Source organism: Schistosoma haematobium, chromosome ZW, assembly GCF_000699445.3.
Source record: "Schistosoma haematobium chromosome ZW, whole genome shotgun sequence".
Classification (NCBI taxonomy): domain Eukaryota; kingdom Metazoa; phylum Platyhelminthes; class Trematoda; order Strigeidida; family Schistosomatidae; genus Schistosoma; species Schistosoma haematobium.
Genome location: NC_067195.1, coordinates 72,688,466 through 72,715,513, shown reverse-complemented (window position 1 = coordinate 72,715,513; position 27,048 = coordinate 72,688,466). Strand labels below are relative to the sequence as shown.

At 33.8% G+C, this 27,048-nt stretch overlaps 1 protein-coding gene across 1 annotated transcript in view; it reads right to left on the bottom strand.

The window, feature by feature from the left end:
- The window catches only part of MTSS1_1 (Metastasis suppressor protein 1), a 39,646-nt gene extending 15,662 nt beyond the window's left edge, over positions 1-23,984 (bottom strand). Inside the window, exons 1-8 of the mRNA XM_051212244.1 lie at positions 23,805-23,984; positions 23,706-23,767; positions 23,514-23,672; positions 22,297-22,705; positions 20,710-21,294; positions 11,403-12,033; positions 8,707-9,369; positions 6,389-7,123 (exon numbers count right to left, since the gene is read on the bottom strand). Coding sequence (XP_051072400.1) covers positions 6,389-7,123; positions 8,707-9,369; positions 11,403-12,033; positions 20,710-21,294; positions 22,297-22,705; positions 23,514-23,672; positions 23,706-23,767; positions 23,805-23,873 — 3,313 coding nt within the window. The 5' untranslated portion in view covers positions 23,874-23,984. The remainder of the gene's footprint in view (positions 1-6,388; positions 7,124-8,706; positions 9,370-11,402; positions 12,034-20,709; positions 21,295-22,296; positions 22,706-23,513; positions 23,673-23,705; positions 23,768-23,804) is intronic.
- Between the last annotated feature and the right edge of the window lie 3,064 nt (positions 23,985-27,048).

The following is a 27,048-nucleotide window of genomic DNA, read 5'->3' as shown; positions in this document are numbered from 1 at the left end:
TTTTAATAGGACCCTAGATTCCAAAATTACTTATACTTGATATGATTGATCAGCAGTGAAATTGAAAATTGAATTTTTACAATTAAACATGGACTGAATAAATCAGCTTTTAAAAATTAACAGCCACAGACGGATATTTATATAGACAAATGGAACATGTAAAAATACTTTAGTGAACGAGAACACAAATGGGGACAACCAAATGTATTTTAATGCAGTATTACAGAATTTCTTGGTAAAATCTGAGAACCATACAGTAAATACTTCACTTGCAAAATACCCATCAGTTGTGTCATACTTTGTTGTTTCTTGATTGCCATAGCAACCATTCTTTGTTCTCGTTCACTTTTCTTCGATTTCCTCAACCTTCTGCCGCCAGGCATTCCACTTTCGATTGGCGATACATACAATTCATATCTGTTGATATCAGTAACACACACCACACTACTACTACTACTACTACCATACAAAGAACAAACAGGATTCTTATTTGTCGATTTATTGTACATAAAAAAGAAAATTATTTCGGATCATGACAGAAATGTGTTATAGAAAAATATGAATTAGAAGTTTTCTCAAGAGCTGACATTATCTAGGTAACCAGTGTAAGCCATGGCGTTTCAAACGGCCGTTTTGTTATGGTTAATGACTCCACATCAGTAATGTGTATCCATAACCTTGCTAAGAACCGAACCAAAGACTTTTAGACTTAGCAGTAAGTACGACATTAGTAAACCACTACACCGAAACACCCGGTAGTTTACATATTCAACTTCAGTCGACTCGTCATATGCCATAATTATCAAACAATTCAACGAATTAGTTAAAACATAAGAAAATTGAAATGATCATTAGAAAAATCACGGTATGTTAGCTTACTGCAGTCATCAAGTTAATGTGTGGTCGTAGTACAGTAAGTGATGTAACCCGAATACTCCTAAAATGCTTGATATCCTATTGATTTAGATAAGAATGGTATTACTTAGAGATTTTATTCATCAGAGAAAAGTGTTGGATACTGATTTAAACACAGCTTACAAATTTCTTACCAGTATAGCAACACATATCTTCAGACATTACTAAACCTGTCATTGTGATTATTCAATGGTGTTATTATAACGATATTGGCTTCTTCTAACCATAATTAATAGCGAAATGAATCCTAAATTGTAATAATAATAATAATAATAATAATAATAATAATAATAATAATAATAATAATAATAATAATAATTCAAAAAACCTATAATAAGAGAAAACAAACCATTCTATCAAACTGTCACAATTTAGCACAGTAAACAAAAAGAGAAAAACCCAACATGTGAAGGAATCATTGTTTGAAAGAAAGGAAAGAAAAAGATAAGCAGTAAACGAGACAGATAAACAAACGAGACTTTTACATTACAATTCAGGGTAAACAATGGCAGTGAGAGTTATTGATTTAGTCGTATACAAGCCACAATTCATCATCGTAAAAATGTCAATTTCAAAGAGCCTATGTAATTGTGACCGCATTAATATCTGATAAGTTGACAATTACAGAAATGTTTATGCATAGTTTCAAGTTTTAAAGAAAAAATGTCGCTATCAAATCGATGGTATACAAAACTATAAAAATCTAGTTCATTTAGCATAGTCGTTGTTGGGTTTTTTCTTTTTGGAGTGAAATATGTCAGTCAAGACTTAAAGCTAACTATCAATACCAATACAAAAAGTGAATAACAGAAACAAATAAAGCGACAAAACACGCTAATCACAAGAGTCTCTATGAAAGAACGTGTAGACCAATAAAAACCACAACAACGACAACAACAAAAACAATCAACGCATAATGTCTGAACGGAATCGCCAATGTGATTACATGAATGTAAATGAATCATCAATATTTGATAAACATTTATAAAATATAAGTGGGAAAACAACAAACCAACAACATTGTGTAATGTATTTGAATAATGTTTGTGTAATAAATTAAGAAGAAATAAGTTATTGCACTTTAGAAAAAAACAGAAAAATAAAGAGTATAAGAGATTTGTGATATGTATGTCAGTCGAATAGGTAGGATATATATATATATATATATATATATATATATATATATATATATATAACTTTAAAAATGCAGAAATATCCTGAAAGTCTTCCCAAGTTCCACCAAATATCTTAGTAGCCCAGTTCATCTATATATTCCCTTGTATACTTGACAATTACATACAACATTACATATGCTATTATACTATTAGAAGTCCTCAAGAATTTCTCAGATATGTTTTCGGGAGCTGAGATAAGGCTGAAAACGCTTTATAGAATCAATATTCAATAAGAAACAGAGTTCTACAAAAATGATGGATTACTGACTAGATTATTACTGATTTTGTCATTAATTTCAAAAAGCTTCTAAAAGATTAAGATCATACATAAACCTAAAATATTCATATTTACTGAAGTTAAATTTTAGCTTTAACAGTAAAGCTTCTGTTCGTACTCTCTACTTTGAAAATTCTGTTAGAGGCTCAATTGTAAGAGGTTTCTAGGAACTAGAAAGCAGTTAGAAAACCAGTGTCAAGCGTCGAAGTAAGAAACTTGATGTGAAACCTCATTCACTGTATATGCACATCGTTTCATATAAATACAAGTAATTCAATTCTGAAACATCTTAAACCCTATAGATTAGAACTAGTCACGTCGGCATCATTGTCAAATAATTAGGATATATATTTTACTAGGAATAACTTTCACCACAAACTGATATTCGCTGAAAACTTATTGAAGTTCAAAGAGCACTGAACAGCTATTTTGTTACGGTTTGAAATTCTTCAGCGCTACACATTTATAGACATATCATTAGATGATGATTACATTATACTACCAATTGATCAATATTGGAAATTTAGTGCATAGGATTACAATCTGTTAGTCTGAAAGCATTAGGAATTTTCTATATTTCCTTGGTTTAAACATGCTATGGAGTCATGAGTGAGCATTGTTGAAAAGCTGTCCAATATTCTATAGTTTTCGATGGTACTCTGACTAACTTTAGATCTAGAAAAAATATTTTGAATTTATATGTCAATGTGAAGACAAGAAACCAATAAAATTATGCAATGTAGTAAATTAATGGACATTTCAATAAACATACACACTTCCCTATATTAATTGGTCTTTATACCATAAATGAAAATATTATCAGGAGTTTTGTTTCATACTTTAACTTCATTAGGTATTATTTTTTCTTTCCTGATCTCTACCTCTTCATGTTTTATTTTCGTGAAAATTTCACGGAATGATGAAAATTTTGATATTAAAACACTTGAAACTCTATATACTACAAAACAGAAGTAGTCTATATTACCACTAATCAATAAAGATATATATATATATATCCCAGAGGTGGAATGAAATTCGTGGGACAATGGTATCAGATTTTACACCAAGAAAATATAATCGGGAATTAATATAAATCATGATTATTTATTCAAATCAAAAACTGTAGAGCATACATCATTCCATGTAAAAATTACGATAATGATCTCCCACTTAATTAGAAGAAATCCTTTAGTTAAGTAAATCTTTAATACATGTGTTGTATATGTGTAGAACTACACAATATATTTGCCCACTTATTACCATTATCTCTGGTATAATTCTTTTCTAATAATTAACAGGTGATCATCTCTATAAAATCACAGTTCTAAGAAATTATTCTTTAAAGTGTAATAAACCATAGCAACAATAATAGGAAAGTGGAAAGACAATAAAATTAACCAGAGCAAATCAATGGTCTTGTTGTAGTGCGAACATACACCCATGGAACCAATCTAACACTGATATATATATAGCAAGAACTCAAAAATTTGTGTTGGGGATAGGAAAAACCAGAGTTTTGTTAATTGTTTTACAGAGACATACAATAGAAAATAAAAAGGGATGCGAAATAGCAATTTACCATCAATCAATAGATCTTGGTCGAGGAGAAACTTTACGTAGTCTGTCATCTGAGTGTATCGTAGTCAGTGATTACGACAATACCGAAACACGCCCTCCATAATTAATTACGATAGTGTAAATAATAATTCACGCTTCGTTTTGGTTGGTTACCAGGTGCAAGGTCAAAATAGTGAACGAGAATGGAGTTTATCGATAGTCAACATTTTTCTCTAAATGTAAAGAGTTTGCATAAGTAATTTTAACACTTAACATAGTATAATAATGTTGTTGGCTAATAATAAACAGTATGAATCCCTTCTTCATTCGACTAAAAGCTACCAGATCCAAAAAAGATGCATATGAACGGTCAAATACAGTCAAACTACATTATATGACAGCAGTGTTTAACTGATCTACAAAATGTCAATGAAAAGTGGAACAAAGTAGTACTTCAATTTACCGGATACTACTCTTGGTTTGAAACTGTTCTTTTGAAACAGATATTACGGTGAGTTGTTAATAAGTGATTATAAGAGCGGTTCAGTTTACTTAGTTATGTATTTAATTTTGTTATGCAAGTATACCTACAGTAATACACAGAAGAAATAGTTCAGTATGGTGAAAACAATAGCAAAAACGTGAAGTATTCCTTTCCTTTGAGAAAGCTGAAGATATTTTACCTACGTCAACAAGTGGAGATTTACAAACGCATTTAGTTCATTTGTAAGATTTTTATTTAATCGCGCTAAATTTCATTCGTTTGTTCAGCACTTGTTAAAAAACAAATAAATATCATACTTCATAAACGCAAAATACAGTTCTTGGGATTCAGGTGATGATGTCATCTCTACTCATGACAATCAACATCAAACAAGTCTAAGAACTAATTCAAATTGTAAAACTGTACACTTTTGTAATTTGACTTGGATAGTATTATGCTTAATGTAAGAATCGTCGGCTTAGGAATCCTAGGTTTTATAAAAAACACTATCCCTTTATATTATGTAAGTTTATGATATAATCATTTCAATTACTCAAGAAATGTATTGTAATCAACTTTGTTACTTGATAAGAATTCTTTAACATAAAGATTACTTTGAATTATTGAAAATGATAACATGTATGTTCAAGAAACATGCAAAGAAGCTATTATATCTGTTTTTCGTTAAAAAAAAGGTATATATTCATTATCTGATTTATCACTCTTTTAAGGGTAATTTAGATCAAAGGAAGATTACAGTGAAATGAAAGTACCCACTTGAGATAGTGGACATTTGTAGCTCAGGTGGATGATTTTGATGGAGTTTTGTTCTCTGAGGTGGATGGTTTGGTTGTGGAGCTTTCATCGTTCTTCTGAATGACATCATCAGCACAAACTTCAGGTAGAAGTGAAGTGTTCGAATTTCTCCACATGTGGTTCACAGCTTGTCCTGTAGACCTCGATGAAAGCTCCACAACTAAACCATCCATCTCAGAAAACAAAACTCCATCAGAAAGGACCTGCTCGTGCACAAATTTACACTCATGAACATTTTTGAGTGTAATAAATCTTATGATATGATATGATGAAGGATATTGGTGGTTATTTTAATTATATTAATGTGAGTTTTAAAAGTGATTATGAAGATGAACAATATTTTAATTTTACCTCATATGATTAAATTAATTCATGGTTTTCAGTCTCTTTATCAGTTTATTAAATCAATGTTACATGTGCTCTCATAGATTACATTATATACCGTTGTAAATTCAATTATTCAAACTAGGATTATGTAATGACACATTTTTATAGGATTATTAAACCATATGATATGTAACGTATATCTATAATTTTATGAATATAACTAATACTAATAACGATATTTATACAATGAGTAAAACTAAGACAGTAATATTATGTAATACTAGTAAATGTTGAAAAGTAAATAGATACTCAATTAAGCACTCAATACATTTGTGTATTAATTTCGATACAAGTGAAAAAGAAAATCAACATTGAACAGTGCATTCAGTGAAGCAAGAAGAACTTAGAATAGCTGCATTATTAACAGATGTACAACTACAGAGCATGTACAGATATATCTAGGAGTTAAAGGTTTTTATTTTATTTTTATTTTAAAAGAAAAAAAAACTATATTATATTGCTCAAACTCGGAAAACACCATTCCCCTCATTAGTATGAGTGTTAATAAATGAAAAAAGTAAACCGAATAAATATGATTAAACTGTATATTTTAGCATTGAAAAAAGGCGTGCAAACAAGTGCATGAATGAAGCGAATCAAATAGATTTCAATGTGTTATCGGTGAAAAGAATGACAAGATAGTCAGTTAAATGTAAGTATAAAATGAAGAATCAGGTAAACTAAAAGAAATTTAATAACTAAGGATGAAGAATTTGCATGATTAATCCTATTAAGAAGTATAGGAAAGAAGTTTTAATCACTTGGCAGAGCAATTACCTTCATAAAAATCATCATTCATATAATGGGAAATTTTACAACGTAACGATGATGATGGTGATGGATCGGGCATATTCAAATCACATGGCATACTAACACCAGATGTCATTGCTAAACAACCAAGAGAACTTAATGTACTACAAGTTCGAGGCGGTGGACATGGACGTGACATTCGAGGTGCTGTTTTTCGATTGATATGATATTGACTTATTGCTTGATGATGCTTTAAATGAACAGGTTTTGGCTGAATTGGAGGTGGTGATCTATTGTCAGCAGAAGGAGAAACTGAAGAATTGATTGGGCTACATGAAGTTTGTTGTACAAACAAACTATGGTTAGGAGGTGGATGATCATCATGATCAATCCCATTCCCAAGTATTTTTTCCACATTAGATTCGGAAGGACTAAGACAAGGTGAGTGTTTGTTGCGATTTTCTTCACCGACTAATTTTTTCTGAACATACAACTGTGGTGTAAAGAAATCTTGTTCACAGTTTACACTTACAACGGATTCAGAAATACTTTCATTGTTATGGTGATAACAACTGGCGAAAGAATTCTGTTCATTATATCTTGGTAACTCAGCAGCATTAGTAACACAGAAACAACTGTTAACTGATGAAACATGTTTTCGGGTTGATAAGGATCTTTGATGACTAGGTAATGTGCCAGTTGGTTGATTGTGTAAACATTTTGAAAACATTCTATTTAGCGTCATAGTATTACTGTTATTAACTGATCGGTTAATATATATAAAGTGGTTATTTTAATTAAAAACCATTTAATCAGTTAACAAAAAAGAGGCAAACGCAGTATAAGATGAGCGAAATCAATCCATTCACACCCATAGTGTATGGAGAAAACAAAAGAGCACAAACCCAGAGTAGATCGGAACAGAACGGAGCGGAGAGATAAGAAAACAAGACAAATGAAAATAAACAATAGTTATGTGGTGTAAAGAAAATAATTGTACATAATTTACATGTAAGAAGATTAATAGAAAATTGTATGACATGATCTTTACAAATTGATGTCAGTTGAATAAAATTTACTAAATTAAGGAAACAGAATTATCAGAACAGAGAGTTAAACAATATGTCTAACCTTAGATTGATAAATCATGTCAATTTCTCATATGTTATTCTCAAAACGAAGTATTAAGTTAATCTGTAGAAATTAGAACTTCTGTTAAAAAATATTGACATAGAATGTTCATTGAAAATTTGGGAATTGACAGAAAGATATTTTGTTGGATTTCTCTATTTATTAAGTTTAACGTAGTCATCAGTCTTCTGCAGATAGAACCTATCACTATTAAGTTGATACTTCATTATAGGTCTATATTGCTTAGACATTGAATATGGCAGGGTATCATTAATATACACCAAAAAAAGATATTACAACCAAGTATATTTATCTATAAAAAAGTTATGACACCACTCATCTTAATAATCATTTTACCCATGGGGATTCAGTAACAATAATATGATGTAGGACATTCAAGTTACGAAGTAACTGACAGAATACAATACTCAATGCTGTATTAAAATGAATCGAAAGATTCCATTTGCAAATTAGATTCAATCAATCCGTCAATTCAGAGAGGATAACCATTCAAAATAATCAGAGTTTACCTAGTTGTGTAAATGGACTACAAATATGTAGAATTTCAGCACGTTTTGTGATCAGTTTCTAACAACAACACGGCAAAAGCATAAACATAAGTTAAAATATTTTTATTGAACTCATGAACCGATTAATGTTAGATTACCATTAAAAACCTGGAAGTACTAGACGGCCGTTTCGTTCTAGTATGTAACTACTCAACAGTGTATCCACAACCCCGGATACGGGACTCGAACTCACAATGTTCGGCCTCGCGCAAAAAGTCTTGAAATCTAGACCTCTGAGTTGGTATTCAATGGTGTTAATGTCTAACTTCAGTCAATCCACGATATTGTGCGACAGTCTTCGATTGTTTTCAATCGGTAACTGCATCACAAATGACACGGATTAGCTCGACTGTGGTGTAAATAAATCTTGTTCACAGTTTTACATATAAAGGTTGTGTAATGTCGACTCAAATGTCTGGAGGTCAAGACTTCCCGCGAGAGACCGAACGTTGTGAGTTCGATTTCCGTACCCGGGGTTGTGGACGCGCACTGCTGAGAAGTTACATACTAGGACGAAACGACCGTCTAGTACTTCCAGTTTTTCAATGGTGATCTAACATTAATCGGTTCATGATCTAAATGAAATTCAACAATTTCCACGACCCCTAGCTGACAAAAAAGGTAATTAGAACTAATTAATTTTACCTGGCATAACTTGATCAAGTTCATCCATTTCCATACTGAATGGATCTGTTCCACTTCTTTGATATGAATGTAACTCATTATTACCAGCAACAACTGAAGTAGAATTAGCAGTAGAAGTGGCATCAGACATTGAAACAGTATCCAGACAATTTTTTGAACTGTGACATGAATTAGATAGACTTGTACTATTAGCTAATTTGTCAACTTGAGGTTTTAATACTGTTGAAGGATTAGCATACTTTCTTTCTTCATCATGATAACTTTGACTGACAGCTGAATCACTTAAATCAAGTTTATTTAAACTATCTGAAGCAGACCAATTACAATTATTCGTATTACTAATATTAGTAGTATTCGGTGAAGCATTTGTTGTATAATGATATTGTTGTGGATTTGTAGAAATTGAATTACGACTTGATGATTGATGATGAACAAATTGTTGTTGACAATTGGTCATATCAGTTTTAGCATAACGAAGTCTATCTAATGTACTATCTATATTTTCATATGAATGAACAATTGGTAATTGTGACATGGAAAATTTACGTTGTGCTGCATGAGCCAATTGAATGAGATTTGTATAGACTGGAGGTGGTACAGCTTGTTTCGGGTAGAGTACAGTGGACGAATCAACACCACTATCTTTGGAAGAAGCTTTGCCAACTTAATTCATTTTTTTAAAAGAAAACAAAATAAAGAAATAAGAGTAGAAAATACGCACACAAACAACAACACGACAATTATACCTAGCAGTAATTGAAAGAAAAAAGTATAAATACACATTGAAGGATGAGTATAGACTGCAAACACTTAATGAGACAGGCGTAAACAAAGTAGAGTCTGTTTAAATTATTATACTTCACTATAAACATAGTAAGAATAGGAAATTAACAAGATGAGGGAAAAATTGAAATGTTTCTTTGTTCTAGGGTTTAGAGAGAAAGATAAGGAAGGAATCCATCTGTGTGCTACATTGTGTCTGATAATTTTCAGCCATTTCACTTAATATCTCTCAAAGCAGAGTTGGATTATTTTACGGACTACAAATAGTAAGTTTGAAAACTATAGCCTGTTTCATATTAACTCTCAGTGACTGAATAGATTAGCACGGTGTGTTGGTCTAGTCACCTTGAGTCTAATACAAACTAATTATTTAAAGATAAGGAAGTGAAAATGTAATAGAGGATAACGCAAAAGGTGGTAGAATATCATACTAGTTCAATTTCAGTCAGTCTTAATCAACAAAGAATATGGTGAAATTGGGGAATATTCCAAGCTGTTATACCGGATTAGCATGATGACGCGAAACTAACAAGGTGAATAGTAAAGGAATCAAAGTAATTTGTAGTAGTAATGATAATGAGAAAGACTGAACATTGAAAGTAAATTTCGAAGAGACAAAATGAAAAGTTATGGATGAAGGAATACTAGGACTCAAGATCTACAATGAGATAAACTTGACAGGTCTGAGTCAATAATCAAAACCCTACGGCCTTCAAATATTTTCTACTTCCATAGATCGTGTCCCGCAGTCGTAAACCGATACAGAAAGGACTGGTATATAGTATACTAACCCTTTTGTTTGCAGACAGACATCCCTCCTACAATGAAAGTGACGCGAATTGACGAAAGCCGAACGAGCTTTTTGAATCCGTATCGAGATTTCGTCGGATACCAACCCGTCAGGGCTTGAGACTTACAAGATATATGTAGTTGTCAACATACTCGATTACTTCACTCCCTATGATTATGAACAATCAAGACTAATTGAAGTAACATACAACTTATTCCCATTTGTAAGCCAATAATCCATTCAAATTTAGCCACCGGTTTTATATCATTCCTCATGAAGGCAACGAATACCAGCCAACCAGAAGTTTCTGAATTTTATATTGAAACTATGATTGAAAAATCAGATTCATTGTTTACGAAGAATGATTATGATTGCAGGGTCAGCAAGTGAACAGTTCGCAAAGTGTTCAATTCATTACTCAACTTACCTGATCTATAAATTTGGTTGTGATGACACTTAAATCTCAAAAGTATAAGTATACGTATGCCCGAACACCGATTACCACGACGCGCAATGCTAACCGGTGTTGGAGATGGTTGGAAAAAAGTTAGGGGTGGCCAAACCAAAACGTGGCATCAGTGCTTGAAGTCACTAACCTCTAGTCTGAGCCATGTTGGGAGATGCAGACTACTTGGTTGGGGTCCGCGTGACTATCGTAACCAGTGGTTAGACTCTTGGTGACATCGCTCAGAATCGATCACAATGGCATCGGTGTATACACTCTCTGTCTTCCCTTAAACTAAGAGATGAAAATCGCTTCATATCTTTCTTTCTACGAACTAATTCTTTCTTCCTGTACTATATTCTTATTGCAATCTTTCTTTTATATATTACCACCTCTGAATTAACTACTTTAATGAATCCGGTGTTCATCTTGTTGTGTTAATGAGGTATGGCAACTTGGACCGATGCATATATGTGTCTTGTCCCACGTTGTAGCTGACTGACTGACTGACTGAAGTATAAGGGCAGGATTTAAAAGTCGGGTTAGGGGTTCGAATAGCACTTCCGCTTAATATATATATATATATATATATATATATATATATATCATCACAAAGTTGTGTAACATTTCGAAAAGCTCGGAATAAGTAGTGTTTGTGTATTGCGTAAAACAACTTACCGGGTGGATTGAAAGACAGAGCAGTTATAGAAGCCCGCGCAGGAGCATGACCTCCTCGTTCATAAGCAGAACTTATTGTATGACGACCACTATTTGGAATTGGAGGATTACCAGTAGTACCAGCAGCAGTAGTAGTAGTGGTAGTAGTAGTATCCGATGGATAGTTTTCCAATAGAAAATGTTGATTAGCAGAATTAGATAAGGAAGGAGATGTAGGATTATTTGATAAATACGCAAGAGCATTGCCAGAATCACTGCCTACTTCAACATACTCACCACCATCATCATCGTTACTATCATCATGATTCTCATCATCGTCATCATCATCATCATCAGTGCTCATTTCCAGTTTACTTTCATTGTCAGTCCTTTTTATATTTTCGACTCCATTATCATCATCTCTTTTTAGTGCATAGTCTTGACCATTCGTAGTGATATTATTATCATTATTATTACTATCAGTTAATTGAGATTGTGCACTGAAAGCAATCATAGATTTAGCTACCATATAAGAATCGATTTTATCATGATGAAAACCATTTTTCAAATAATTTTTTGGAAAATCATTATCTCCATTACTTGCAGCTCGATAGTGACCTGGTCGACATAAAGTTTTAAATTGCGATTCTCCCTAAAATTAAAATAGATAGCACTCATAAAAATTAGTAGTAAAGCAATTAGCACAAGCGAATTTGTAGAGACTAGAATTTTCAAAGTTCAAATGAAAAACTCATCTTAGTTAGACCACGAATGAAAATCTAGAAGTAGCAGACAACCATTTCGTCCTAGCATGGGACTCCTCAACAGTGCATCACTAGTGAGCACTGCCGGATGCGAGACATTTATCCACCGTAGACAATGGATGAGGGCTGTGAAATATCGTGGATTGATTGGAGTTAGACACTAACACTGTTGGGTTCCGGCCGAGTAGTCTAGAGATCAGGTATTCGCGTGTGAGGTCGTGAATCCAAACTGCTAAGTCCCACACTGGGAAGAAACGGTCGTCCAGTGCTTCCAGGTTTTTGAGAGTGGTCTAGCTGGGATCGGTTCGTGATTTAAACTATCAAAATAATTAATAATGAATTATTTAATGTTGAAAAGTAGACGATAACACATTGTTCACTGAAAATGAACCAGTTAACTTCATTTCCTTCTAAAAGCACTTTCATGGAGGTATCCATATACAGTACAATTACGATTAAAAGAGTAAAACAGATTAGTTTGAATAATCTTACTGGTCTTCCAACTAATAAGTTATTCACCTTGATTGTTGATCACAAATAAAAAGCATTTTTCTCAATCTAAACATCTCTTACAGTGATACTCTTCATTATATTGACCGAAATGGATCACTGAAAAAACGCGACATAGTCACAAAACAACAGACAATAACAACCAACAAAATAACAGTACAATAGCAGCTTGTTATCTCAATATTTTACCCTTACATGCCGAACCATTCTTTGTAGTAAAGGAAAAAGGCTAGTTTTACGTATTAGGAGTCGGGTAGTATTCTGAGTTTTCATCGTTATATAACATGGATTATAATTTAGAAAGGTTTGAGTTAGGTATTAAGAGTAATGTTGGAGTTTTGAGTTGTGTTTACAAATGAAGGTTGGGATTTTCAACATGAACTGACATCAGTTATAATTCAATGAATTGTCACCCTTATGCTTACAAACTTGGGAGACAGGGTTGAAATTTAGAGGAAGGGTTGGAAAGGGAGCATATTATATAGATTTATTAAACACTTGACTATTCATTGAGTCATATTAAGCACTTTACCAACGATTTATCTTAGGAGCAGGTATGTTTTGATATGTAAGTTAAGCACCATCTTAAATCCTCATTTCGGTTGCACAATGGATATTTTCAATGATTCCGAGAATTTTAAGGATTGATTATTGTCAATTTTCATTCAGTTACTATGATCATCCAAGTTACCCCACCTTAGATTTCGCGCGAAATACATGATGAGCTATCTTGATTCTGATTGGTCAACTCAAGGCCGTCAGTATATTATACTTTTACCACCGTCTAGTTAGCACATAAATGAGTACTGTCTAATTGGGAAATAATTTAATGACTTTAACAAGAAATAGTATTGTGAGTGCTGTTTAACTCAATAAATGTCATGTAGATTCTGAGAAGGATAAAATTTCCGATAGCGTGCACATGATAAACGAGAGACAGAAGAAAATTAAGATTGAATGAATGATTAAAAATTACAAAAAAAAAACATGAAACTTATTGAAACTGAAGAGCGATAATTACCTTCGTCCCGACACTTACGGTAAAACCCAGAAATTACATCCTAAGCTATTATAACTTGTATAATTTAGTCCATAATGCAGCTGGGAAATGTACGACACATTGTCTACCTATTTTAGATTTTGATCAGTATGGAATAAGGCGTCAATCTTTCCCCGAGATCTTGAAGTTTATAGGATGTGAGTGGTTTTAACCAAGAGCTTTAAAATAATCATTTATTCACTGTAACTAAATTATTGAAAAGATTCTATATACTTAGTTTTAAGTGCGAAGGGGAACACGCAAATATCTGTCTGTCTATAAACTGAAGTATATCAAACGAGTTTCAAATCTGTGACTTCTTGATTAAAAGCCCAGTGATTTAACCACACCAAAGAGACACAATACACTAGCTTACTTAATTACAGCTGGATATCTGCTCTCATATTTTCGGCAAACACGTAAATCTCTCCACTAGTTTGTCAAATATATCAACTTGAACTAATTATTCATGTACTTTTTGTATTTACCTCACAAAAAACGTTATGTTTATCATATAGGAAAGAGGTATGTTAGTTGTGTATAGTTTAAATGTAAAGCTGATACGAAATGCAAGCAAGAAAACAAGATAAAAGAACAATAGTCAACAATGAAATGGATAATTTGCATAGTTTTGCATAAACATTTTTTGAGCCTAAGTCGCTTTGTACAATCCCATAACTAATATGGGCAGTATTAGGGATGGGAATAGATTAGCTATTATAATATAACCTTCACGTATGACTTATTCTGACATCAAAATACCACCATACAACCAATGCACTTGAATTCATTTAATTTTAAACAATTTATATTAGCAAATAAGATGTAATAGGCGACTCATTGGAAAAGTTTCTTAGGAAATGATGTTTACTATTTAAAACAGAGTTATATGTCAACCGTTTAGGCTTTTGAACTTCAACCAATGGTTTTTAGAATTGTACTTCGATCCAATTTTTTCAGCAGATGCAAGTCAGTGCCTCGTGAGTGAAGCTGTATATGATTAATGAGTTGAATAAATTCTAAAAACAATTACTTCTTCATTAAGATAATAATGGAAGACAACTATAAACAAACACAAGCCAGGTACCCTTGAAAAGTTTGTGAGCTGTTCCACAGGATACAGTTCTTGTACGAAGACCTACCGTACTATATGGCTGTCAAAATCTTAGCAAGTGAAGTCATGACCGGATAACGAACAGATAATCACCTAAAGCTGTCAACCCCACTATCTAAAATGAATTTAACAGTCGGGATGATTATTAGATGTATGAGATATTATTTTCATGAGAACTGAAGATCCATGCTCTGGATCCGCAGTGTTGAGGGTTACCAAACTAGAAGAGAAACATATTCAGTGCCCCTTATTTTTCCCAGATTTTTTTTGGTTAGTATTAGAGTATGTGATGTCAACTCTCTTTTAGTTAGACAGTTTTTACAAACCTTCAATATTAGTGGAAGATATCAGTTAAAACCTAGACTTTCAAAAGCTTTCCGATTAAATGGTATGACTTTTTTCTATCGTCCAGACCACGATGTGTCTTATGGAATCCTACATTTATTCTAGTGAACAATCAACAAACAGCTAGGATAAAATACACAGTTGAAAAAGGTAAAGGGATCACCGGGTAAGTAATGGGGAGGTTAGACTCAGGGTATTAGAGAATGATGGCAAATCAGTTGATGAGGTTATGAATTTTCATCGACTGAGATGGTCAGGTCACATGTAACGCCTGCCCGACCACCGATTACCCCAGGGTGCAATGCTGACTAGTGCTGGCGACCGACGGAAGAAAGTTAAGGGCAGACAAACCAAAATGTGGCATCAGTCCATAAGGTCACTAACTTCTGGTTTGAGCCATGTTAGTAGATGCAGACTACTTGGTTGGGGTCCGTGCGTCTACCGTAACCAGTGGTTGGAAACTCTGGGTGACATGACTCAGAACCGACCACAATGGCGTAGGTGTATAAACTCTTTGTCTTACTTTAAACCATGAGATTACTTTATACCTTTTCTTTCTAGGAATTAATTCTTTCTCCCTGCATCATATCCTTATATACAATATTGTTTTATATATTACTACTATTGAAGTAATGGCTTCTATGAATTTGGTGTTCATCTTGTCGTGCTAATGAGGTATGGAAACTTGGACCAATGCATATATGTCCCTGGTCCTACGTTGTAGATGACTGACTAACGAAGATAATACAACAGGCTAAAATGTAACTACTACTGCATAGACACAAAAACGATATATCGATGACAAGATACAAGTGAACGATCGAAGTGTTCAGAAATTCTAATGTTTTATGTTTTATTTGTCACAAAGAGCTACACCGTTATCATAATGACTGATTTTTTTCCTAGATTATCTAGACGAAGATACAAACTATATCATTACTTTATTGGTAAACGTAAAAAACCTATGTGGCATAAGTTTGTGATAACGTAGAGTACACTAATATTATTTTAAGCAAAGAACTCATGTTTTCGAATTCAAGACATGGGTTTCGTCCCATTTTTAACTTATCAGTTGGATGTGCCTAAATCCCAGTTTCAACATCTGCACTGAGATTTGAATACAACTTGTTTAACTGGTTCAATATTTCCTATTAATTGTATGAAGTTGTATTTTTTGAATATCATCAGTAACGATGAAGTAAGAACCCCCATAAATCACAATAAATGAGAAGGACCTAACATAGTTTGAACAAATGACATACACAAAATTCGGTGACTTTATGCCTTAATTTTGATGGATGAATGAGACCAGAAGGTATTGTCAATGAAACTTTATAAGGTAAAGACTAGCACAGGAGAATTCAGTTTGAATATTCATAAAAATCAGGTTCTTCCATCAACAACAAAATAATATTTGAAAACAATCGCTTCAATGAAAATTTAATTTACATATATAGAACCTATTGACATCACGGCTATGAACTGACCTGAGAGAATTCAATAAAAATCAATTAAATAGTTTACAAGAGAAATAAGTGTATTTTAAACAAATATCTCAATGCAAGAGTAGAGTAAATTACTGATGTCTTCGACTTCAATCAAACGATTTCTTTGTAGAAAATAAAAGAAAACGTGTATAAGTCATCGTAAGACCAAAGTAAATAAGCGAAACCGTACGATGACAGCTTACGAAACTTTTAATTCAATCAAAATGTCTGTTTTTAGAAGCTTTTCGATGTTAAGCTTGACTTATTACATGGACCCATGAGATTCAATTACACATACACAAGATTACATTAACTTTGTAATTCATCAACAGAGATATTTATTGATCAGTGCAAACAAAACAAGCGTTCCTTCTTGTTCTAGATCAAAAGTGGTTGTTGCTCATGAGTCTCGAACTTACGAATAGTGTTGTAGCGTAAAGAACATATTTTTAGATGGCCACTGAATTATAAAAGAATCATATCAATTTGAAGTTATGCATTATAACTTACAGTGTCTTTGTTTACTACATTGTTTGCTTGCTTGTTTGCCGTCTAACTTATCAACCTTCGATTACAATTGTTCTTGTCACAGCTGACAATTTAGTTCTCATCTCATAAAAACTGTTGTGCCACTAATATTAATTTACATTGGCAACTATACTGTCATGCTTTCTTCAATCCAGAAATAATTATTCTTATTGAAAGTTCTATAGTACATGTTATTATCATAGAATACAAATGATAAACTGATAGATATTAAGAACTGTGACAAACTTATAAGTAATTTGAAGAATGTATGAAATACACATATACTGATTGACAACGTATAAATACATAATGAAATTGTACATTTTACATGGTAAAAAGCATCAATCACAGGTGAGTTTGAAAGACTGTATACACACAAACGGTTAGTTATTCTATATCACATATTATTCAGAGTGGTTTATATGTACGCAGACAATTTAAATAAACTAAAAATCCATAAAAACCATTGTGAAACTTTTCGTTAAAATTCAGACGAAAATTCTTACAAAGCCGTAATAGTGATAATAATAATAATAAAGTAAAAAATATCAGCTACCATTAAAATTTTACCAATTTATCAAAAATGATTTCGTTGTAAAATTAACTGCAGTGAATTATTTTAATTGACCAGTAAACATGCAAAAAGTAAACTTATTCACAGAGAACTGTTAGTAATTATAATAATACAACAACTCATGTTTACCCTCATGAGCAGTGCTATGAACAGTAATTATTGTGTTAACTCTGATGACAGTATGTTACAATGAAAACCTTGATAGGTAGTAGATAGTCAAATTGATGAACGTCAAATGCATACCCTAATGAGTTACAACGATGTAAATACCCACTTATACGCTCTATGTATGGAGTGCTCCATTCAAAGATACTCTTAACCATTAAAGTAATGTATTCGAGTGATAAGCTAAAGACTGATGAACACAAATAATCATTTGTTATTAAAATACAACTTGTAATACATAATCGTCCTTGTTATTTAAACATATATATATACCAAAACTTTCAGCGCTTTGGTTGACTGTAATACGCTTGAAGCAGAAAAACATAGGCCAACAACTCAAGTATACGTTGGTTAAAATAGTTCAGTAAAAAGTATAAATGGATACAGCCCTAAAACTGTATTTTTTTAACGATAAAAATAATTCAAAAATTATACAGAGCATAAAGTAATGACTTCTCAACGTTAGACGAATTACCAGACCATAAGTTCTTTATTATAAAGAAATTAGCTAACAGTTTATTGCAAAAAAAAACAAAAAATATTACATTTTAAGGTCATTCGTATGTTGTGTGAAATAATGGTATTATTTATCATTACTATTACTATTAATCCTAGTAGTAGTAATGATAGCATCAGTGGTGGTAATAGTAGATCAATGTCCTCAGATAATAGTGAAAAAATATCTTTACAATACCCGAATTTTACTTATTAAATCTAAGTAACTACCGATTAGCGTGCATACAGACAGCGGATTTTTGAATTGTCGTGGGAATTATTTCAATGAAGAGCCTTGATATTACTTCTTAGTTAACAATGTAAATAACAGCATTTTGCAAACAATAGTTAAGATGTTCTCGAAAAGAAGAAAAAAGACATTATATAATCCTAAGAAACTGTTGAAATTAGTTTGTTACAAAGTTATGTGAAATTCCCTTTACTCCTTCCATAAATATTATCATCATCTCTTATTAATTAGGATAGAGTATAATTGATACGATATGTACAGTATACAAACTTTTATGAAATTCAACACATACTTTTCTTGAATAATTCACTTACTAAGTACTTGGATGTGAGTGGTACTTTAAGTGTAAAGGCTAATGATACTACCCGACTGGACGAAATGAAGTAGGACGTCTTAACTACTAAGCCACCGCGTAAAGATTGAGCGTTGCGTAGTAACCAGTAATGGTAATTCCAATTAACGAAGTTTTCGCCTCGATTTCAGCACACTTTGCAATATAATACGATATTGTTAACCAACATAAATCCTAACTAAAACCAGATCTAGTTCATTTAATAAAGCTGTACAATTACATTTATGGTGGCTTAACAAATGTGTCAATAGAAGATTAGAAAGAGGTCGCTTCAAAAGAAACCTTCTGCTTTGAATGACCTTTAAAATTTATTCAGTAATGCAATGGGTTTTTTTAAAATTTATTTTGCTTGAAGGCTTTATTACTGTAACCTAGAGAACAACTGTCTATATATATATATATATATATATATATATATATATATATTGGGAGCACTGGTAGGAAGTTTCTGTTACAACTAATTAGTTTGAGAGAAAATAATAATCAATTTAATTGAATCACTAAACAGTCAAGACGCATTCATGTATTACCAGTACAGTAGCATTGAATTGAATTATGTGCCACATGAAAACAACGGTGAAGAGTTTTAGAATAAAATAAAGGAATTTCTCATTTTTAAAACATCCATCATTCCCGACACAAGCGTTAAAAAATGTTTTGTCTCTTAATAAAAAGTGACCATAACTTTTTACAGTGAACATCACGAATATACATATACATAGATGTATTTACAAAATGCAAAAATACTTATTTTTTCATTTTCAAATTCTACATTTTTTGTTGACTTTAGTGTAAACACCGGCCGATTTGGTAGATTGAAAAGTTCTAGGCAATGAAGAAAGTATTTACATGGTCTTATTTGTGTTCACTATAGTTAGATAGTTTGCATACTACGATCATACATAAAGCAGCTAATCCAGACTGTTTTTTTCAATAGCACATTTTTTAAATGAATGCAGACAAAAGCTGCGAACAGTAGTCAGGCAATTTATGAAATAGGTATACAAGTGAAGAGAATGCAATTTTCAAAAAACGACGTCTGGAAGGTTATTTCCAAAAATGTCATTGATTATGCTAGACAAAAAGGTGTTACACATTGAAATAAACTAGATTTGAGGTCTAAGATTTCCGGATAGCATTTTTCATTCGAAACCAATATCAACCAGCTACTATGTGCAAACTCATATACGAAATTAAATGAATTTCATTGAACTAAGAATATAAATCTTTCTGTGCTACTCGGTTTCTTAAACTTTATCAGCTGAAGCAAGGTTTGAACTGTCAGTCATAAGACTGAAGGTTCAGACCCCATCAAACCTAACTCAGTTTGAGGAGTTGGGAAATTTCACAAACTAATACACATGACTCAAAGCGAAGCATACGAACTAGAGATTGACAAGTAGGTTACAATAATTCACTGTCTATTCCAGGTTAGTGAGTCTTTAAAGTTATTTGCGATGAAATTGTTGATAAGTGTTAGGAATATACCTGACTGAAAACCAAAACTATAAAACTCCATAGTCATAACGCAATCAGTAGGTTTTTTTACATGGTTACAAAGTTATCGATAGATTTACCAAACTAATTACAAAGCGTATTATTTGCTAACTTTGCTTAAAACAACTAAAACAGTAAATTCCAAGTGCAAATATCTCATTAACCAAGAAAGTAGTTACTGAAAAAACACAATCACTTAAAGACTTACAGGATCAGAATGTGGTATGTTTGTATTTGAAGTTCCAATAGAATATGTAGAATTTGCATTGCCACTTCCTGAGGCTGCACTATCCACGGAAATAAGACTTGATTCACGACTACCCAAATGAGCGACATTACCACGTGCGGGGGACAAAAGGGATGGACAATTACTTCCCCCACTGCCACTATGTGAACTGGCTCCACATAGAGAAATATCAGCACTGTCACATACAGAATTGCATCGGCCGACCGTTTCTAAGTCACGACAAATTTGATATGGTGACATCATGTCGGCACCGTGACGACCAGACTCCGTATCGCTTGAATTGACATAGCTTCGATTACCGTTAGTCATGAGCAAACCTCCTAAAACTTCATTTATATTGTTCATCTTATCTCCACTATCTGGTACGAAGACTGACATGATTTTACTGCTACCTCGAGAAGAAGCAGAAAAATCACGTCGTCCCATCCTCAGTACAATAGACTCTACGTCCTCAACCAACTGATCTGGAAACTCAGTTTCTTTTGTTAGGGTCTTAATAAGTTCATCCATAGTGGCTATTTCATGTAACATGCTTGATTGACACTCCTAAGGCAAAAATAAAGTGACACTTTTAAATTGTGAGATATCAACGAAAAATTTAACAATTGATATTTGAAAACTGACCGCTGCACTTTCATAAAAAGTTTCACATTTTCTTATGTTTTATAAAAAACCCTGGTACATTACGCTAACCTTTCCATTCGCTAACGCTATGACATATGAGTAGTATTAACGCTATCGAGAAGTGTAGTTTGTAGCTTAGCAGGGAGGCTTGTAAACTATTACTAGCTTGTATTTTTACCTACTTACAAGACGAAATTGTTCTGAGAAGTACACCCATCTCATACAACCAGCAAAACATTAAACTAACAGAAATAATACCCATAATTTCCAAGTAAATCTATTACGTACAGTAAAATATAGTTTTCAATATTTCTCAACAAAAAGCATTACTTAATTTAGATGATGATAAACAGGAAGAGGTATACACACCAGCTACTAATCACAACTTGATACAAATATTCATCAGTCAGTTATCTTGTTCAGTCATTTGAAACAGGACTATGAGAAATTTGTGCTTAAGTATACAAAAGCAAACAGGAAAATTAAAACAGAAGCATTATTCGTACGTATTTAAGTTATGCATTGGTTAATACTTAAAGCAAACATAAACATGTAAGACGACCGTTCTGGAGATGGTTTAATTCTTCCTTATTATCTTAGGAAAACTCGGAATAAGCCTGCATTAGTATAATATTCCTTGTTAGTATTCTTCAAACACCTACATATTTTAAACACAATCCAAATGTTTAGCGATAGTAATTGTTAAAATCCAATATTATTCTATATTTCTAACTTTATTTATAAATGTATGAATGAAAATATACGTTCTAATCGACCAACCGTCTAGATTTACATTTTCTTTCATTTATCGGTCAGAGAATGTCGCGATTGAGACTGAGTTATTCACGGACAAAATAACATGAACATTGCAAAACAACATAAATATTGTCACTACTGACTCTAGATCGTTGGAATTCCACTTACAAGAATTGGAAGAAGGCAAGAGACGAAAAAACAAAACCGGCTTCGTTCCTCAAGTAGCAATAAACGCATCGCAGATTTCTCTGTATTTTCAACTAATTCCTTCTTGATTCCGACTTCACGTGCAGCCTTAGCAGTTTGTAAACTAATTGCATTTGATTCAGAATTGGAGCATATGTATTTTGGAGGAGGTATAATACCATGGCCTACACCGGGTCCCACACCACTACCACCAGTAACACCAACTTTAGCGGCCTTCTTCTCCCACTTTTGTGCTTCAGAAAGGGCTTTCTTTAATTCCGCACGCACTCTTTTAGTTTGACGAGTTCGGTCTTTTTCTAATTGACACAGATTACGTTTCCACTCATCTACTTTCGAATTGAGAGGGTTGGCAAGACTAGTGACCAGATGACTAAAATACGGAAGATTAGAGAAAAATATGATAGGTATGTAAGAATAATAACGCTATCGTCCTACGGTCCAACTGTAACACAAATTTCTATTAAGGCAAAAGGTTAAAAAAAGAAACTCAGTGATTGCATATCCTTTGTATGCGGCAGAGTAAAATAGTCCAAGGTCAATGAGTCAGAAATTTTGTCTGGAAACACACACGTTCATTTGTAGACTGTGCTTGTATTATGCTCGGAAGAGCTGCAGCCTATACCGGAATATTACCGTTCTATGTACTGATATACACGTTAAGCACGTGCACAACCTTATCCACCGATTAGATGTCCCTATTAATTGTTTCTAGACCAGTAATTTAATTTAATCAGTCCCTGGAAAGAGGTCAATTTACCGGCCAAAAATAGATAAACCTAATAATTTGAAGAGTGAGCAAATATCTACTTATGAGTGTTTGTCCGTGCAAAGAAAATTTGCAGCATATTATCAGGAGGTATGTAGTAAAATGGTACGGATTGACAGACCACGGCGTTTTGAAAATAGTTAGACTGGAAGACAATCTCTACAATCCTACTACTAAAACAATCATATTAAGCATTGACTAAAGTTCCATAACGTGCAACCATACCATCGAGATTAAGGAATCACTGGGATTTAAACCAAGAACCTCAGGCCATGATAGAAAAACATTTCTGGCAAATCAGGGCTGTAAATAGTAAACATAAGTTTAAATGTACAATGCTATAAACTAATTTTTCCACACCAAAAGAGCATTTGGATAAAGATAAATACATGACGGGCTGAACCATGCTTACTTTCCCATGGATTTTACTTTGGATTCTAGGCTTTTTTGACGCATACAATAACGGGTCAGACATGCACCGATTTCTTTGCTGCCTCCAAGCGTCTTTGTAGCCAGATCCGCCACTTTTTGAAATGTATCCAAAAATGCAGATGACGCCTGAGTCGCAACTCTGGAAGGTATGCTTAAAAATAAGAAATTTTACTTTAAAGCTGAATGGAATTTGGTACATTTTGAAATTAGCTCTTCCCAGATCTGATAGCTATTCTGTAAACAAATAATGAATACGATGCACGACTGGAACCTTTAAATCATTTAGCAAGTAATTTGCGATATTGACAACATCTCCACCGTGTGCTTGCGAAATATCCATCAATTCTTAATCGATATAAGTATGTGTAGGCTATACTTTCACAAGCAAGTAAACCATTCTATGAGCGGCTCTCAAGTAAAGCGGCAAATGCACATGTGACCTACAAAAATGGTCAACGATGTGTTTTAAAAAGCATCAACGTCCTAGTCCATTTTCATAGATCGACTACTTATTTACATTTATTACGTTTCTTAAAACCAACTCGTATTTCGTTCATTTGGTTACGTGAACTATAGTTTACTAGATCCAAGTCGGTATGAGTGCGATTAGCCTTCAGTCTTCAATAATAAGGATAGGAGGTCTATCGACCTATATTAATCCTTGAAATTTGTAATACTGTGAAGGTCCAATCTCGTTTTGAATATATCCACGGAAGGTGCTGATGTTACGTGTTCCGGTAGAGAGTTCCAGTAATTAACTACTCGGTGCGAGAAACGAAATTCCAGACGTAAACGATTTGATCTCGGTGTTTGAACTTTCTTCGAATGTCCTCTCAAATGTTCCATCCTAGACGGAAGCAAAAGATAAAACCAGGGTCATCGTTCAGGATATGATAAGCCAATATTAGATGACCCTGTATTTTACGGTAAGATAACGGAAATAAGTTGAAGTGTCGCAATCTGTCTTCATAAGATAGGCCAGATGGACCTTTTACCATATTAGTGCCTTATCGTTGAACTCTTTCCAGCATATCTGCCTCATAATTAAGACAAGGACTCGCTGCTTGAGTCCCATGTTCCAAATGTGGTCACACATAAATCGGGTATAACAGTCCAAACATTTCACATCTAAGTACTGGAAAGACCTACGAATAAACCATAACACCCTATAATCTTTCGCCCTACTTAGATCTATGAAGATCACATCTACAGGAATATTCCGGTTTTTTGCCGCAGCCTACCCTTCGCTTGCACTAGTTAAGCTAACGGGTCTATAGTTACTAACTAAATCCCTACTCCCAGCCTTATACACTGGACTTATTATAGCGTCTTTCCAGTCTCTGGACAGTCTGGACTGCTACAGAAACATGTCGAACAGTATCGCCAAAGGTTCAGCAATTACATCTTATATGGCTTTCATAATCCTAGGATGAATATCATCAGGACCACTATACTTATAGGGTTTGAAATGCTGAAGTAGCTTTAAGACAGTACCTTTCTCAATGACTACAGGGTCCGTCAACTAGCCGCTACAATCACAATGAATCGTTGACTGTTCTTCATTACTGATAGAAAAATACTTTACTGAAATATTCTGATAAAGCTTCAGCTTTTTAGGTGTCGTTTCTCGCCAAGATTAACGGAGTCCCTTGTATCAAAGTGATGGAATTCCATCGCTTCTCTGAGTCTGCCTTTTTATATGCGAGAATAACCGTTTCGGTCTATATCTACAACCCCTAACCAATTGTTTTTCATATAGTTGTCTAGTCTTACGTAATAACGCTTTACAGGCATTTCTAACCTTACAATAACTGGATCTGTATTGTTCTAAGCTAGTAGAGATGAACATAATCCGGTGCATTTTCCTTCTTCTAAGGAGTTTCCTGACTGGTTTAGTTATCCGTGGTGGACTGTTATTCGGTCATCGCGGTACCAGGTACAGTATGAACGAGGTCGTATCTATACTTAACCTACCTTTAAATACAGACCATGCTTCTTCAACTGATAAGCTAGTATCTACAGACCAATGTCTTAGCAGCTCATTGCTGAATAGCTGATATGTTAGCTCTCCATACATTTGGGTGGGGTGTAACTAGATCATATATCACGCCCCTAGTTCTAAACGCGAATGACAAAACAGCGTGATCGCTATTCACAAACGGTGGAAGAATATTTAGGTCGACAGTATCCTCAGTCTCATGAGTGATTACCAAGTCCAACAGAGAACCTTGGTTTGCACCAACACGTGTGGTTTCGGATACATGCTGTACCAATGCATGCTCCATTATGGTTATCAGTAACCTACTATCAAATTAGTCTATAAATCCTTCCGTGGTCACCTCAGTCCAACTAATATCAGGTGCATTAAAGTCTCCTATTATCAAGTATCTGTTATTTGCACTCCAAAGTTGGGTGTGCTCTAAAATAAGGTCATCAGCTAAGCAAATTGGGCTGCGATAGATGACATCGAGCATAAATGTACTACATCCGATAGCCAATTCACAGCTAATGACTTCGCAAGTACTGCTATCGTGGGATTCGCTAGCAGAGGAGCGGATGTTTATATTATTGGCTATATATAAGGGAGGCCACCTCTTTTTCTACATTTATGTCTATCACTCCTTAGGTAGTGGTATCCGGATAATTCTGAAGTTGTCTAAACCATGGACCAACCAAGTTTCCGTCACTGCTACAATGATTGACCTTAATTTTTCCACTATTGCTTCTAGTTCATAGAATTTATCACCTAGACTACGAGCGTTAGTATATAAAACTCCCAGGTAGAACGGCCTATCCACACAGGCTCTAGTAGCATTCGCTGCCAAGAACTGACCATCCGAAAACCCACTAAACGGAGATTTCCCTCACAGTTTAGTCGACGGGTTTCTAGGTCAGTTAGTGCCTTCTTCCTTTTTATTCTATCTTCAAGAGACATATCAGGTCTAACTCGGATACCGGAATCGTCGCGACTACGAGCGCTACATAACAAGAGATCACGTTGCTTCTCCGATTCTGGGATTACCCTAAGGAGTCTGCATGGTCAGAGTTTAACATTATCCTCGATCCTCCTACCTATTCTAACCAGGTTTTGACCTTAACTCCTCTAGAGTTATCTGGTAAGATACTGCGAATATATTCGCCCAGCGTCTCTAATTATGGGATAAGGGTCGTTTGACTCCAGCAATTTACTTACAATAATATTCGATGAGATTAGAATCTCTTTCTCAGTCATGCCAGGGTGTAATTCATTCTTACTATCAGACTTTGGTAGTGCATTTTGTGACTCACAATGGGAGTCCACTAATGACTTGTTAACCGGCTGTGTACTACCTACAGATTTTTTCTTTTAGCTTCGTTTTCTCCGTACTATAGTCCATTTTTCATCACTCAGGACACTGGGACTATTTGGAACGGTGACGGTTTTATCCGGATCTTCAATTCCCACTAAAGATGCATGATTACCAATGTCAATGTCAGGTGTCACTTTCCTCCTCGTTAATTTTAACGGAGATTTC